Here is a 16,937-nt window from a genome sequence, read left to right on the forward strand (position 1 = left end):
ATGTTCCCAGAGTGCTGTATCAGAAATTCAGAAATTTTTATCATTACATTATGGAAAATAATGAACTTCTTACCAATATGCTATTTTTTTTAGAAGGACCTGTATATATAATTTTTTTAAATCATTCTTTTAGGTTTTTGAAAAGTCCTTCTGCACAGGAAGCGTGTGAATATCTCACTAAAGTCCTGGGTAAAACCCCATTACTTCTGACAGAACTGGATCTGAGTAAAGAAAAATTAGGAGATCTGGATGGAGAGAAGCTGTCTGCTCTTTTGATGGACTCCCATAGCAAAGTGGAGAAAATGAAGTGAGTAAACATGATTTTATATCTTCTGTTTATACAGTGTAAAAAAAAAAACCTTGGTCACATGTGTGGTCTGTGGGATCTGTTGATCTGATGTGTGTTGAATATGTGCTGTATAATAACTAATGCTGTTTTTGTGTTCAGGCTGAACAATTGTAGGCTGACAGAGAAAAGCTGTTCAGTTCTAGCTACTGTTCTCTCCTCCAAAACCATCCTGAAAGAGATGAACCTGAACAACAGTCGTCTGCTGGACTCAGGAGTCAAAAAGATCTGTGAGGGACTGAAAAATCCTGTGTGTGAACTGAAGATACTCAAGTGAGTACATTTCACCATCAGTTACACTCAACACAACATCAATCACAGTATTATATATTGCATTGTGATAATGTCTTTTAACTACAGTGTGTTTTAGTCAATTTAAGATTCACAATATTCTGCTGTTATTAATTTGATCCACAGCATTAATTTAATTAATGTTTTTATTTTTCTGTAGACTTTCAGACTGCAGTATCACTGAAGAAGGTTATAAAGCTCTGGCTTCAGCTCTGAGATCAAACCCTTCACACCTGATAGAGCTGGATCTCACAGGAAATGATCCTGGAGAATCAGGAGTGAAGGAGCTCAGTGATTTACTACAGGATCCAAATTGTAAACTGAAGACACTGAGGTGAGCAATATAATAAAGTGCAATAGAACTAATAGAAATAAAACTAGTAGTAAAGTTGTCAAGAGGATTAGTAATTAAGTTTCAATAAAATTAACTTGTTTTATACAACCAATGTTGAAAATAGAAAAAATAAAGAAAATAGAATTTTGCAGCAAAATAGTATACATCGAGAACAAAATGGATGTTGCATCTTAATTCTTTATTTTCCTCCAATCTTGCACACTCTGAGAGCCATGTTGTCCCCAGGCATTAAAGATGCACAGAAAACACTCACCTCCAGTAATGCCAACTTAGCCATTTTGTTGCTAGATTTCACAACTTTTTTTTTTTTTTTACAAAGCACTAGCAATGTATCTTTTAACAAGTTTTAAAATGTTTCTAACTCAAATTCTACATTGCATGCATTGTCAACCTAAATGGGATGATTTTCACTCCAGTTTTTTCTGTCACACACTGACTGAAAGATTGCATTGCGTGTAAAATCATATGTGGTGGAGGTTCAGCTTACTTCAGCTTACTTAACATGCATTTGAGACTAAATTATTTTTGAATCACTTATGATTGTTACTCACTCATTTTATGTTTCTCAATAAATCATTTTAAGATTGGAATGTAAGGCTTATTTAAAATATAATTTTTACCATTAAAACTATTTTTGTCAAAATGTTGATCATACAGAAACCTTTGAAATGATTACTCACATACTTTCACAAAATTCATTAAACGGCAGGTAATGTCAATGTACTTCTCCTGTCTGCAGGTTTTTGAGTCCTGCTGCAGATGAAGCCTGTCAATTTGTGACTGGAATTGTGGGAAGAAACCCGTTACTTCTGAGAGAACTGAATCTGAGTGAACATGAACTAGGAGGCACACGAGTGAAACAGATCGCTGCTCTACTGCAGGATAAACACTGTAAACTCAACACACTGATGTGAGTATTTTGTTTATTATGGCATATTTAAGCAGCTATACTGGGATGTTTTAGCTTCACTTTTCTGTAGTGGAAGTAAGTGGAGACGCTTCAATCCATCTCTATTTATTTATTCATTTATTTATTTTATTATTTATTTATTTTTTTTACAGTTTATAGGTGTGTCCCAATTCAACTACTTACACTAGTCCACTACACATGTTAACTCTGAAAATTACAAAAAGAATAAGTGCACTTTAAATACCCAGATTATGTAATATTGGACACTTTGTGCAGTAACTATAACATCTTTAATTATGTAGTGGAGATGGAGGGGCAGCAGACTCCAATGATGACAAAATACCCTTATATAATTCATAAACTACATGGTTGAGTAGATTAACTATGGATTACTTTAGTGAACTCTGGTTACTTTGGAAATGCAGTAGATTAAAGACTACAAGTTATCTTATTTAAAATGTAGGAAAAAGGGTAACTATTTAAATTATTTTATTAATATAACTGATTACATTTGGTTACGTTTAGATTTTCAGACTTTTTTAATATTTCTAATGAATGTGTTCACATGTTAACTGTTAAAATTATTCAAACAATATTGTTCAACTATATCTTTGTTATTATAGTTGTGGTGTGATTCTTTTAAATGTAATATGATTTGTTTTATCTTCATCTAGTTATAGCATATAGTTATCATTTTTGTTGTGAACACAGCCTTAATATTTCTGCCAGATATGAAGAATATGTTTTTCTTTTCTAATCAAAAGAGGAAAATAAATAATATGATTTGTTTTATAAAATAAATAAAATGAAAAAAAGTTTTTTGGTAGAAAATGATCTTCTGTGTAATGAATTGTATTACTATTTTAAATGTGCTTTCTGTAGACTTTCAGACTGCAGTATCACTGAAGAAGGTTATAAAGCTCTGGCTTCAGCTCTGAGATCAAACCCTTCACACCTGATAGAGCTGGATCTCAAAGGAAATGATCCTGGACAATCAGGAGTGAAGGAGCTCAGTGATTTACTACAGCATCCAAACTGTCAACTCAAGACACTGAGGTGAGTGATTTTAGTGTTTTTTAAGCAAGATTTCATTTTTATTTTAGTTGAATAGTTGCAAACTGAATTGAATCTTGCTCCATCTTCCCTTCTGCAGGTTTTTAGGTCCTGCTGCAGAAGAAGCCTGTCATTATGTGACTGCAATTGTGGGTAAAAACCCACTACTTTTTAGAGAACTGAATCTGAGTGAACGTGAACTTGAAGACACAAGTATAAAGCTGCTTGCTGCTCTACTGCAGGATAAACACTGTACAATCAACACACTGATGTGAGTATTTTACATGCTCTACATTGTTAAATTGCTTTTAATAGTAATGTTACAGTAGTTGATACTACTATTTTCTCTTTTGCCTGAATTAGAGATACATTAAAATTATGTATTTAAAATTGTATTGCTTTCTATCCAGAGCTCTATGAAAATGAGGGTCATCAAACTTTTTTTTAGTTGGCTAAACAAATATATAAAAATATATTTTCAGTTAAGTCAACAAATATTTCCATTACTGTAAGAGGGATAAAACTGTTTGTAGAATTACAGTAGAATATTCTGAAAAGTAAATTTTATGATGCTGAATTCTGAGCTGCATTATTTTATAAAGTGCTTTTCAAGTGGTAAAACTACTGTCATGGGACCCAAACTTTTAACTTTACTGGATCATCGTAGATCTGATTCATTGTTTTCTCTCTCTCTGTATTCAGTCTGTGTGGATGCAGTATTAAAGAGAAACAGTGTCTCATCCTGACATCAGCTCTGAAATTAAACTCATCACACCTGAGAGAACTGGACCTCAGTGACAATATGCTACAAAACAGAGGAGTGAAGATTTTATGTGACGTACTGAAGGATTCACACTGTAAACTGGATAGATTGAGGTGAGGAACATTCATGAGATCACATATTTATGAAAAGTCTTCACATTTTTTGTGCTTTTTTGTGATATAGTAAAATAAAAATGATCTCTCTTCCTTTGTCTATTTCTTTTTCTTCTTTTTTTATAATTAAATTAGCTTCTATCTTATTTTCTGCTCTCTTTCTCAATATAGGTTAAGATACTGTGATATGACAGATGAAGGTTGTTCTGCTCTGACTTCAGCTCTGAAATCAAACCCATCACACCTGAGAGAACTGGACCTCAGTGGAAATAAACTAGGAGTTGAAAACCTTGATGTCCTGCTGAGGAACCCAGAATTCAATCTGCAAATACTAGCGTTAGTAACAGTTTGCTGTTAAGGTGTATTTTAAGACACCACACTTCATGTTACATCATTTATAGCACTGCACCTTCTGGAATTTCCTCTATGATCACACTTTTTGTTTAACACTCCTAGGCTGTTCAGTCATTTTGAACCATTTGATGAGACCAAGTGGTCATTAAAATGTCACACAAATTGACCAACCCTAGGAATGAATGGGAAAGACTTTAACAAAGAGCAATTCTTTTTAATATATGTTGAATTAAATATATGTAATCGCTCCACAATGTTGAACAAAGAAACATAGAAATGTTGAGACCATAAAATATCCAGAGACCAAAACATTTTCATTCTTTACACATACTCTTACACAGCCAGAGAGAAAATAAAATGATTGGCAATCTATGACTGTTAGCGTTACTGCAGAAATTATACTGCAAAAAAACATTGGCAAAAAATAGCGGTATAATATCTGAATAGATATACAAAGCATAACGTCTAAGCACAAAATCAAAAATTCTTACACATCAGATTAGACTGGGGATTAAACTAGTCTGTAGCTACTCAATAAGATAATCACTATAGATCTGAGTTATTTCCTTTTTCTTTTCCACAGTCTGTGTGGATGCAGTATTACAGAGAAACAATGTCTCAGTCTAAGTTCAGCTCTGCGTTCAAACCTTTCACATCTGCGAGAGCTGGACCTCAGTGAAAATGAACTAAAAAATACAGGAGTGAATCACTTATGTGACACACTGAAGGATTCAAACTGTAAAGTAGAGAGACTGAGGTGAGGAGCATTTACATGCATAAAAAAAACAATTTGTTGTTTTGGTGTTTGACTAATACAGAATGAAAAATGTCTGTTTTTTGATCATATTTTTCCCAATCTAGGTTAAGATGCTGTGATGTGACAGAAGAAGGTTGTTCTTCTGTGACTTCAGCTCTGAAATCAAACCCATCACATCTGAGAGAATTGAACCTGAGTGGAAATCCACTAGGAGACTCTGGAGTGAAACACCTCTGTGATCTACTGATGAACCCACAATGCAATCTGGAAATACTAGAGTTAGTAACATTATACTGTACCGCAGCTACAGCAGGATGAAATTTTATTATGTTATTACTAATGGTTTGATGATTCTGTATGTGTGTCAGTAGCAAGAACTTTAAACTCTGAAACATTTGAAACTTTGTAACCAAAATTTTGTTTTATATGCTGAACTGGGACAAATCTTTACTGTGAAATAGATAGAAGTGAATGACATTAGATTATTTTGGCAGAATTATATGTTTTTCCAGCACTATAGAACTTTTGACTGCATCTACATTTTTTAAGCTAAATTAGTATTTAGTTCAGTGGCGTAGCCAGGGGAGGGGCCATGGGGGCACTGGCCCCTCCTGAAAACTGATTGGCCCCCCAGTGTGCCCCCACCCTTCTACTTGTCTGTCACTCACAAATTCAAATTATAATCTTTCAGTTTAGTAAATAACTCATGATTGCGTCGCGATGCTTCTCAACGAGGACCAAGAATAGCGAGCTGCTGTTTTTCAACGAAAAAGCACCTATTTTAAGTAGCTTATGTTTTTCGATTAGCGAGTTGTTGCAGTGCAAGAAGTGTTTGGTACTAACGTTAACGTCTTTCGGTGTTAGACACACCAGGTTCGATGACGATGTTATCTCCTAGAGCAGACCAAGATGCGAATCATTATATTTACTATCCTCTGATGCTGAATGTAAAAGATTTACTTTTTTTTTTTTCGGCCGAACGCGCCGATATAGGCAACAGCGCAATTTAAAGCGTTTTTTTTACTGGTCAATTTTGAGATTTGGGGCTGTTTGTCTTAAGTAACGTCTTCTTTCAGACTTGTGGTGAAAAAAAAGTCCAAAATACACATATAGGTCTTTATTTTTCTACACCTTTAGTCTATTTGCGTCTGTAGATTTCTCATAAATTCAGTTGCCGTTCTAAATCACCATGGTGCTCCGCGATTGCTGTCTGCACCCTGGAAAGCTCTCTCTCTAGCTCTCTCTCCCTCCCTTCACAGAAGTTATTGACAAAACGTCATTTGATGACACCCAGAAACATTCTCAAAAAAATCGTACATAATTATTTAATGCATGATTAAATAGCAAAATAAATAACTAATACTAAAATAACACTGGACTAATTAAGCTATTCTAAACTGTTTTATAGGATCCACATATTTTACATTAAATTAAAGCTACCTTTTTGAACAAGTAGCTTTCTAACAAAGTATGGATATATGATATTTTTAAATCAATATGCTCAAGATTAATTAGCCTTGACATAAGTTGATTTTGTTTATTCATGCAAATGCAAATGCAAATTTACTGCAACTGCTGCTATGCAAATTGAATGGGATGTGGATAATAAACAAAAACATAATGAAATTATATTCAATTTATATGAGTTATATTAATTAATTAATTGTGTATTTATTTCTATGAATTATTAATGTTATTCTGCATTTATATAAATAAGGCTATTATATATATATATATATATATATATATATATATATATATATATTATATAAGGCTATTATAATTAAATTATATTATTATTATTTGTGAGTTGTACACTATTCATATTGGATTATTTTATTTATTACAGTTTTTCACTTTTGTAAAGTGAAAAGTTAATACAAATTGTATTTGATTTTTTATTTTTTTATTTAGAGCAGTGAATAACTGCTATTAAAATATAATAGGGTATCACTGTTTATTACTGATTTTAAAGGTTACTGAACTCTTGAAATGATTTGGATATACAGTTCAAACAACACAAGATTGGCCCCTCTGTATTAATCATGGCCCCTCTTGTGCCCCCCTGTTGAAAAAATCCTAGAATCGCCCCTGATTTAGTGGTGGTAAACTACCCTCAACCAAATTTGATTAATGTACTAAATTGCATTGTATTATTTTTATTGTTATACAGTCAATTCTGTATCTCAATTTACACGAATAATGTGTAGATTTTCGTTCTTTTTTCTTTTTTTTCTTTTTTTTGAAAGATGGTTCCAGAGACAGTAAATAGTATCATCTAATCCAACTTATCAAGTATTGGGTTATGATTATACAATTATGTTTCCAGATTTTTGCTTTTGTATTAGTGAGTTTATGGCATTTATCCATTATGTATCTCACACATGAAATAAACATAGGTTTCATTCATTGTCTTTTCTTTTTCTGTCTTCAGTCTGTGTCGATCCAGAATTACAGAGAAACAGTGTCTCATCCTGATTCTAGGTCTGTGTTCAAACCCATCACACCTGAGAGAGTTGGACCTGAGTGAGAATCAAATGAAAAACGCAGGAGTGGATCACTTATGTGACGTACTGAAGGATTCACACTGTAAACTGGAGAGACTGAGGTGAGGAACATACAAATACAAGAATCAAATTGTTTAAAATCCCTTCGACAGTTTTAACCTGATGTTTTAAAGTCCTGATATATTTGAAGCAAAACTGAAGAACATATGGATATGACATCATTTCAGATTTGTTGAATTCACCCTACTCTGTTTTCCATGAAGATGATATAGTGTTATGGAATAAGAGGTTTGTTTGCCTCATTTCCCCTGTTTTAGGTTAAGATCCTGCGATATAACAGATGAAGGTTGTTCTGTTCTGACTTCAGCTCTGAAATCAAACCCATCACACCTGAGAGAACTGGACCTTAGTGGAAATAAAGTAAAAAACAAAGGACTGAGGCACTTATGTGACATACTGAAGAATTTAGACTGTAAACTGGAGAGATTGAGGTAAGAAGCCTTTGTTCATTAGAAGTGCTCCTGGAGGCTAACATTTTGCAGAGTTTAGCTCCAACCTGCTCCAGCAAACCTGCCTGCTGTAATCTTGAAGATATTTAATTATCTGCTTCAGGTGTGTTTAATTAGAGTTGAAACCAAAATGTCCTACTAAAGGACACGGTGGCCCTCCAGGAGCAGGATTGGACAAACCTACAAGAATCAAAATACTTAGTATAAACAGTTTAAATCAAAACATTTTACACTCATTATCACTTAAATATTTCACATTTTATTTCAGGACACTTAGAGATGTATTTATTTATTTATTAGAGAAATCATTATTTTAAAAGTTATAAAAGTCATTAGTCTGTAAATGGTTTTGTTCTTATAATTTGTCATGAAATTAATCCAAAAAGCCCCTCAAAAAACGATTTTTTCATACCAGGTTGCATACTATTCTAGTGAAATATTGAGACACTCAGCATATTAGATTCCCATATAAATTATTGATTTAATTTGTGAAATTTTGTTGATTTAAACTGGGTTAAAGTGGAAGTGTCTTCCTCTGTCTTTTTCTAGTCTAAATGACTGTGGCATTACAGATGTTGCTTTTTTGGCTCAGACTTTGGCTAAGACGAAAGCTTTGCATTTTTTAAAAGAGCTTGATTTGAAAAAGAATAAAATAGGAAACTCGAGGAAGCAGCTCAGTAAAGCGCTTAAAGACTCCAACTGTAACCTGAGGTGAGTAAACATCTTTTATCATGTCATATTAACATGATAACTAATAAGATTACATACGTTTGATTTTAGTGTGATCTTCTACACTTCTTGATATTCAAAAAAATTATTGAAATACCGTAATATTCAACACTGGTTATTATCTCTTTTGATTTCTCCTTAACAGCCTAGACAGTGAACAACGCCTTTTCAAAGCTGGTCTTAACATGTTGGTGGATGGTTTTACACTGTGAAATCAACAGGACTGGACCAGACACCATTATATAAGGGATCACAAAAATAAATAAATATTTATATGACTTTTAGAATGTGAACATAAATATAAACTATTCAAAACCTACAGCATTTAACATAACAAATGTAAAATGTATTGTTGTAGCTTTAATGTGTTGCTATTTAAATAATTCCTAATGCATAAAGGTGGAACAAATTACAGATGAAATAAAGCAGCATTACAGAGCAAAGAGAAATAGAGTAAAAGGGCTAACATATATCTAAGCCAGATTTAAAATGAAAGATTATAGTAGGCATCATTATTTTTTGTTGTTGAAAAAAGTGAATGCTCAGTTTTTATGGAATACTCTTTCAATCCAAATAACTGTCTCTGTTTTAAATATAGCTTAAATACATGTTTTTATTAATTAGTTAATTCTTGACAGTGTATTGATATATTGTGTGCTTTTGGATTTTAATTGTGTATTTTTGTGCTTGTTTTATTCAGCTGTAAAGATCTACATGTCTGTTTTATTAATGCCAGGGTGTCAATGCTTTTTTTAAGTACTTGAATTTCAGACAGATGGATTCAAGGACTGGAAAATGGGGGTGGGGGGCATAGGTCCTTCTACATTTTGTTAGAGAAAAATGGTGCTACAGTATTACAGAAACTGACTTTTACGCACCGCCAAAGCCAGAATGAAAGCGCTACTTCAGGAAAATCTGGAAAAGTAGCTTGAGTGGATCGAATGTAGCCTGTTGTAAACCACAATATTGCGTGTTATACTACGGGTCCATTGTATGATTGAATCTGATTGGCTGATGAACATTATGAGGTGTGCAATTATTTTCTGGGAAACGCACGGCGAATATAGTTCCAGGCAGCTCTCCTGACCGCATTACTGTTCCATATCACTTTTGCAAAGAAAAGCTGTAATAATGTTCACGCAGTTTGCACAAAAAGGTGTTGTCAACGAGCGCTGCCCTGATGATTTTAGCAGTTAGCTTATATAGTGTAGCAACTTAAAGGCCTTACATGACATTTCTCACTAGCGTGGAGACAGCACTGTTTAGAGATGCAAAGAGGTAAGTTAGACTAATTCACACAAGCTCTCTCATTCTCTTTCTCTCTTTGTGTGTCTCTGTCTCTCTCGCTCTATTTCTAATAATGTGATTAATAACTGCATTAGAACGATATCAAGGGCTCACTGCTCTATTACCAGCTTTAAAATTTCGTTTTGGAACTAGCAAAAGAGACATTGGATGAGATGCGGAAGAAATAGTCCTACTCACAATAGCGTTTTAAGTACAAAATCCAGGCAAATCCCATAAATCATCTGATCGATGTCTTGAGGTGTGGTTACCGTAGTATAAGCGGAATAATTGACTCCAGGCCATTGAATTATAAGAAAAATAACTCCGCTTCGCATCGTGGCCACATCACCACCTCGGTGTGCATTATTTTTCAAATAATTCAACGGGCCGCCATCAGTTATTCCTTACCTTTACAATCATCAACTCTTGGTGATTTTATGTTAGTGCTTGATCACATGTGAGTGCTGGGAGTCCCAGATATTGTTTTTAAGAGTATGAATATGTTATAGTATGTTAAAGAGAATTTAACATACTAAAAAGAATGAGAGATGTTTTTTTATTAATACTTGTGTGTACAATAAACAAAACAGCTGTGGACAACACCTCTGCATTATTAAGTGCATTATATAACTGGATCAGGAAGTAGATCGTGATTGTGTGCAGGCAGCCCCTCTGAGAAGCATGGTGCAGTTTAGCTTAGTGTCAGGGAAGAGCATATTCAGTGCTTGACTCAGGGCAAATATTGTTATTTGGTGCAAATCAGCTCCATCTACGTTAGCGATTGAATTTGCATTTTCATTCAGCATGTCTGCACTCAAAAAAAATGAAACACGGCTGTTGTTGGTTCAGAGAATGTAAATAAATTCGAATTATTCAGTACACTTAAGTTGTGCTTTAAAATTAAAATATTTCTTTTGACAAAATTAAAAAAAGTAATTTTCTAATTTACACAATTCACTTACGTTAAATGAATGAAATAAAGTTGTGTTGCTTCTGCAGTACCGCATGTTGATCAGCAGGTGGAGCTATATCTGCACATGCGCAGATAGAACGCACATGGTTCAATCTTCTCTTCTGATTGACGCCATTTTGTGCAGTTCGTTTTGTGTTCATGCGGAGACACAGGTAAGATACTTATTTTACTAACTTTATACTGAGATTTTCAAAGATTAGAATTGCGAATTACAGATTACATAAAATCTAGATGTATTTCACGTGTAATTGACATTGTTTTCACATAATTATTAGTCACTTTGCATTCCGTTTTTGTTCCTATGTAATATTTTCCACTTTTTTGCACTTTGAAATAATATAAATTATCCCATAAAAAGACAAATGACTTTTTTTTTCAATTGCTAATTAGTAGCATTCTCCCCATTTGTGTAAATAGATAGTAGTGTGCAAATGAAGTAATTTTGTCCTTTGGCTTAGTACTAATCTACAATAATTGCTTTAAATAATGGTCTGTGGCATTTCTATTTGATGTCAAATGAAGATAAAAAACAGAAATAAACGCATCTAATGCATCTTAAATAAGATGGCATTTAGCTGAGTTTGTTGATTAGGTCATCCAAAACATTTACAGTAGTTGGCAGTTTTACATCTTTTATTTTCTAAAAATGTAAAATCATAAAAAAAAAAAAAAACATAGACACCATAACCGCAGACAAGCATATCCATGTGTATATACTCACTGTCCATGCACTTTTAAAACATGGAATGCACTGCGGTCCCACTTATGCAGATCACATGGCAGTGAGAAGCAACCTCATAGGCAAAATATTAGTGAAACTACAATGATAAATTGCCATGTTTGTGCTGCCACTGACATTCCTTCAGTAAATGATTACTTTCTTCATATTAATAATCACTTGCGCAGTCATGAGACAGTAAGTTGTATGTTTAATGATTGCTCATTTAAAACCAACGTGTATGGCACATTCAAATCACATAAAAGCCGAAAACACTGTCAGAGTTCGATGTCAGATTTTAAAGAAGGAATAGTGAAAACACAAGAGGAAAGTGGGGTATCTGAAGACAGTCTTTTGAACGAAGAAACTGATCCTTCTGAAGAAGGTGTTTTAGAGAGTATTGAATCTGAAATCTGAATCAAAAAAAAAAAAGAAGCTTTTCCATATTTTCCAGCAGCGTCAGTGTTGGGATTTATGCATCTACAATTAGAACAACTATTAGAACAGATATTGCAATTGTGAATAAGCAAACTGCTAATAATGGCTTCTTGGTCACACTTTTCAGGATGTCCCCATCGAAAAAAGACGTGAATGCATCCTAAAAGCCCTTGTTGTTTATGTGAATGAAGACCTCTCAAACCTTGTGAAGGAGTACATGGTAATTTAAGCTTGTTAAACATCTCTAATACTAATTCCTCCTTTCACCTGAATTTTAGGTAATTACATATTTTTGTATTACATTTTTTTTCTAGGACGTTGAACATGAAGCCCAAACCTCAATGCGCAACACCACCCTAGGAATCTATGTCATCAAACCTGAAAGGGGCACATGCCACAGACCCTTACCAAGATGTTGGCATCATCGTTGAAGGCATCAAAATACTTGAAAACCTGAACAATGTTGCCAATGCGTGTTCTATGATGCTTGGTCTAATTTAAACATTAAACTTTGCCTACCCGCAAGACTTGAGATACACATTTGAAACATTTTAAAAGCTTTTTATGGAGCTAGATGCCAACAAGCTGTCAAACAAGGTCCATGTCCTAAAAAATAAACTTCTTTTTTAAGTACTAACTTGAGGTAAGGTTCAAGAGGTGGCACTTATGTTTCCTCGATGTTACACTGTTGGCTTGTTACAGTACATTTGTTCCAAGACTGACCTTGTTACACTTTTCAGTATTGATCTCATTTTAAATAAGTGCTTTATTTTTTATCCCAATTTAACGGAGGCACAGACTGCAAGAGACACTTTTCACCCACTTCATTTCATTTATAGCAATGCTTTTTTTGTTGTTGTTTTTTTGTATGTGCTTTTAATAAGAAAACGGAAAGCAGTTTTAAAGATACAGATTTTGACCAAATAATTTGTGAAAGGTATGTTCTTGAATGCATTAAGTGCATTTACAGTGTATTTGATTTACTTAAAATAGTAGGAAAACATTGAGACAGTGTTTACTGAATTTTGCACATAATTCTTGTTAAAAAGGTGTAGAAGTATATTTCAGTTGCAATAATAGGAGAAAACAATGAGATATTGTTCACATTGTACAGATGTTGTACAAAATGCACTGACTGAATAAAGTAATTCAAACCAGAAAAAAAATCATTTTTATTTTGGTTGAATGTAAAAAATATATATAATTCAGTTGAACTTAATTGAGTTAATAGTTTAAAATAGAAACAAGATTGTTAATCTGATTCAACTAAACAAAATTACATTACCTTTATATAAAAAACTTAAGTTTACTGAAATAGATAATGTTACTTAAACTCAACAGCACATAATTACGTGGAACCTGTTGACATAATAAACTTAATTAAATCCAACATATCATTTTTTTGAGTGTGCTATTTTTGTGCGATTTACATATGTACTGTAAATGGTTTTCTCATTTTTGGGAAAGATGATTCAACAGTAGGTTAAAGAACAGTACAAGACAGCCACCATGTGAACAGAGCCCAACACAGGAAATTCCAATCCTCTTCAGCCAGAAATGCTGTCAGTGTGGCACTCTGTCTAGTTTCAAATAAAGAGACAGCTGTGGAGACAGCACAGATGAGATATTCTCAACAGAAGGAACCCCTCCAGCATTTCAGTGTAGGCAGTTTTACCCAGGATAAATGGGTCTGAATACAAGTACATCTCTTGGAAATTTGTGAGGAGAGGAAAACATGTTTACACCCTGAACAAATAAATTATGTCAAACTGGTTGAGTAAAGATCTAAGTGAAATGAATTAAGATCAGTTATTTTCTGAAAACCTGTGAAAAGATATATGAGTTGCCTAATTTATAACACTGTTAAAATAGGCATGCCGCATGCACATTGATTGGTATCGGGGAAGTGGATGTAAAACTTACAGTGTTGCATTTCTTTAGAAGTTACTTTGTATACTGCATGTTGAAGCTCATTTTATCGTTGTCAACAGCTGAGGAAAACTACACCATAAACATACATCCCTTCATTTTATTCTGGTAAACCATGTAAAATCAACCTAAAACTAAAAACCGGTGAACAAAAGCTCTACCATTTTGATGTACAAGTGCAAATGTAATATAAACTGTCATCTAGCTTTGTAAATGGCTTCTGATTCTCTTCTCTTCTCCTTGTGTTGCTCTTGCAAGCCAATAAAGACAAATATTTCTCTTTTTTTCTTTTAACTTTTATATTTGTTCACAGACTAATCATTGACTCACATTGTTTTATCTATCATTTCTATTGGAGGACAATGAAAACAATATGAGAATGGAGGAAAACTATTTTTGTGTTTGTGCTTGCAGAAGTTGATTTCTCCAAAGAAACCTTTATTTTTGTGTTCTTTGTAAACATTTTTTTTCCTCACTTGCAGAACTATTACAAGCACAGTTTCTCAGGGTAATGCAAAACCTTTGTCAGCAAATGTTTATTTAAAAAAAACAAGCATTGTCAAAAGTTGTCAAGTGAACAAAGTTCATTTTCATGACCAGAGGTTTCAACTTTCATCCAAAAGTTGGTTACAGAGTTGGTCTTTGCTCTTTCACATCTTTCAAATTTCACCTTTTAAGACTCAGTAGGACTGGTCTATGAAGAGTGTGTCATCACCAAGCGGCAAGCCCAAATGGAGTGACTTAAACTGTTATTCGTCAACCTGGCCGTTAGAGGCTGGCTGCAGAAGGGAGTCAATCTGGGTCCTGCACGGGTCCATTTTTGGAGACCCGCACCTACCCGCACCCACAAAGTTCAACACCAGATCCGATATCACCCGTGATAATATAAAAATGAAATCTGCACCAGCCCAGACCCATTAATATTTGACTCGTTACCCGATCCGTGCCTGCGATAAATCAGACACGCTAATATCATTCCAATTAAAGTGCTTTATTTCTTTTATCTTGCACCTCTCTCAACATCACAACAACATCATGAATTGGCAAATGAAACAGGCTAAAGTGTGCTTTGTTTTTATTGTACATGATTCCAAAAGTACGATGTGCTTCTTACACAACTTTTGCTTCTTAAAAAATGGTCTAAAGCTAAGCCAAACTTTGAACATTTTATAAAAAGAGATTAAACAATTACATTAGACAAAATTAAGAACAAAAAGCAAGAAAGACCTATAGCGTTTAGTTACTTTAAATTGTTTTAATTTAACCCCTGGCCTGAATTGTTTCACTTTAAATATTCTTATGTTTATTTATTTATGCTTATGTTTTGTTTTTATACTTGTTGCCCCAGATAGCAGACAGATTTGGACCTTATCTGGGCCACTTTTGGCACTTACGGCTCAGTTACGGCACTGGCAAGTGTTGTGTGGGACAAATGTGGCCCAAATTACATGAGCCGGACCTAACTTGTGTTATGGCAAATATTGTGTGGGCCAAAAGTGGCCCAAATGTCATGAGCCGGGCATGGAATAGGTTACGGCAAGTGTTGTGTGGGCCAGACTTGGGCCGAATGTCATGAGCCGGACCTAACTTGTGTTACGGCAAATATTGTGTGAGCCAAAGGTGGCCCAAATGTCGTGAGCCCGGCATGAAATAGGTTACGGCAAGTGTTGTGTGGGCCAGACTTGGGCCAAATGTCATGAGCTGGGCATGAATAGGTCACAGCAAGTGTTATGTGGGCCAGACTTGAGCCAAATGTCATGAGCCGGTCTTGAAATAGGTTACGGCAAGTGTTGTGTGGGCCAGACTTGGGCCAAATGTCATGAGCTGGGCATGAATAGGTCACAGCAAGTATTGTGTGGGCCAGACTTGGGCCGAATGTCATGAGCCGGACCTAACTTGTGTTACGGCAAATATTGTGTGAGCCAAAGGTGACCCAAATGTCATGAGCCGGGCATGAAATAGGTTATGGCAAATGTTGTGTGGGCCAGACTTGGGCCGAATGTCATGAGCCGGACCTAACTTGTGTTACGGCAAATATTGTGTGAGCCAAAGGTGGCCCAAATGTCGTGAGCCGGGCATGAAATAGGTTACGGCAAGTGTTGTGTGGGCCAGACTTGGGCCAAATGTCATGAGCCGGGCATAGGTCACAGCAAGTCCTGTGTGGGCGAGACATGGGCCAAATGCCACAAGCTGACTGTATAAAATAGCAAACAAGCTCTTAACAGACAAAGGGCTAGTACTAAAAGATCAATCTTATCACAAAAACAAAATAAGCCTCCAAAGCTGACTTGAGCTTCTTACCTTAAGCTGTGAGACTGCTTAATTCATCTTCAGCAGTCAATCATAAACCTTAACACAAACTGAAATTCATTATTATTATTATTATTATTATTATTATTATTCATTAAAATTAGGTTTTCTTGCATATATTGTAAATATTCTGATTCACATGTCAACAATGTTAATTGATTATATTTTGTTTATTGTTCTTGTTTAGTAAAATTGCTCAATGTAGGCCTATTATTTGGCACTTTTTAATATCCCACAATAGTGCCTTCAATTGAAATACTGATTAAGTAGGATTACAATTTAATTGAAAATCGTGAATCATTTAACTTGTTGAAATACTTAGACAACCTCGCATGTGGTCCGGTGAATCTTCACTCAAAAACCAACACCTGGCAATGTGCACGGCCCAGGACCAGTTACCAATTTAGAGTGATATCAGTGAGATGGTGCTTACACAGAGCCCAAATAAGGACCCACCCAGCCACAGCCTGTTTACACTGCTAAATGTTTCTACTGCAATCACTAAACTACAGAGCAGCTTTCCCCCCCAAAGCTCCAATGAATAATTTATTTATGCCTATGTCTGCCATTTAGCAGAAGGGAGTTACAAACTCTA

The 16,937-nt window shown here is 34.6% G+C and overlaps 1 protein-coding gene across 2 annotated transcripts; it reads left to right on the top strand.

Moving 5' to 3' along the window:
* The first annotated feature begins 150 nt into the window (after positions 1-150).
* LOC127986819 (ribonuclease inhibitor-like) lies at positions 151-13,518 on the top strand. Of its 2 annotated transcripts, XM_052589082.1 has the most exons (15): positions 151-307; positions 449-619; positions 798-971; positions 1,732-1,902; positions 2,785-2,958; positions 3,056-3,226; positions 3,658-3,831; positions 4,003-4,167; positions 4,769-4,942; positions 5,047-5,220; positions 7,377-7,550; positions 7,767-8,669; positions 8,833-11,099; positions 12,231-12,323; positions 12,418-13,518. In XM_052589082.1, exons 1-12 carry the CDS (start codon positions 276-278, stop codon positions 7,942-7,944), a joined length of 1,932 nt encoding a protein of 643 aa, XP_052445042.1. In that variant the 5' UTR covers positions 151-275; the 3' UTR covers positions 7,945-8,669; positions 8,833-11,099; positions 12,231-12,323; positions 12,418-13,518. The 2 variants fall into 2 exon arrangements, with proteins under 2 accessions (XP_052445042.1, XP_052445041.1); XM_052589081.1 differs by having other exon boundaries at positions 8,833-12,323.
* Positions 13,519-16,937: the final 3,419 nt, after the last annotated feature.

Source organism: Carassius gibelio, chromosome B22 (assembly GCF_023724105.1).
Source record: "Carassius gibelio isolate Cgi1373 ecotype wild population from Czech Republic chromosome B22, carGib1.2-hapl.c, whole genome shotgun sequence".
Classification (NCBI taxonomy): Eukaryota; Metazoa; Chordata; class Actinopteri; order Cypriniformes; family Cyprinidae; genus Carassius; species Carassius gibelio.

Excerpts from the sequence above, each read along its gene's own strand:
- LOC127986819 (XM_052589081.1), top strand. The coding sequence starts at position 276 with ATGGACTCCCATAGCAAAGTGGAGAAAATGAA. Across the intron at positions 3,227-3,657 it reads TGTACAATCAACACACTGAT|TCTGTGTGGATGCAGTATTA; the intron begins GTGAGTATTTTA and ends CTCTGTATTCAG. Across the intron at positions 4,943-5,046 it reads TGTAAAGTAGAGAGACTGAG|GTTAAGATGCTGTGATGTGA; the intron begins GTGAGGAGCATT and ends TTCCCAATCTAG.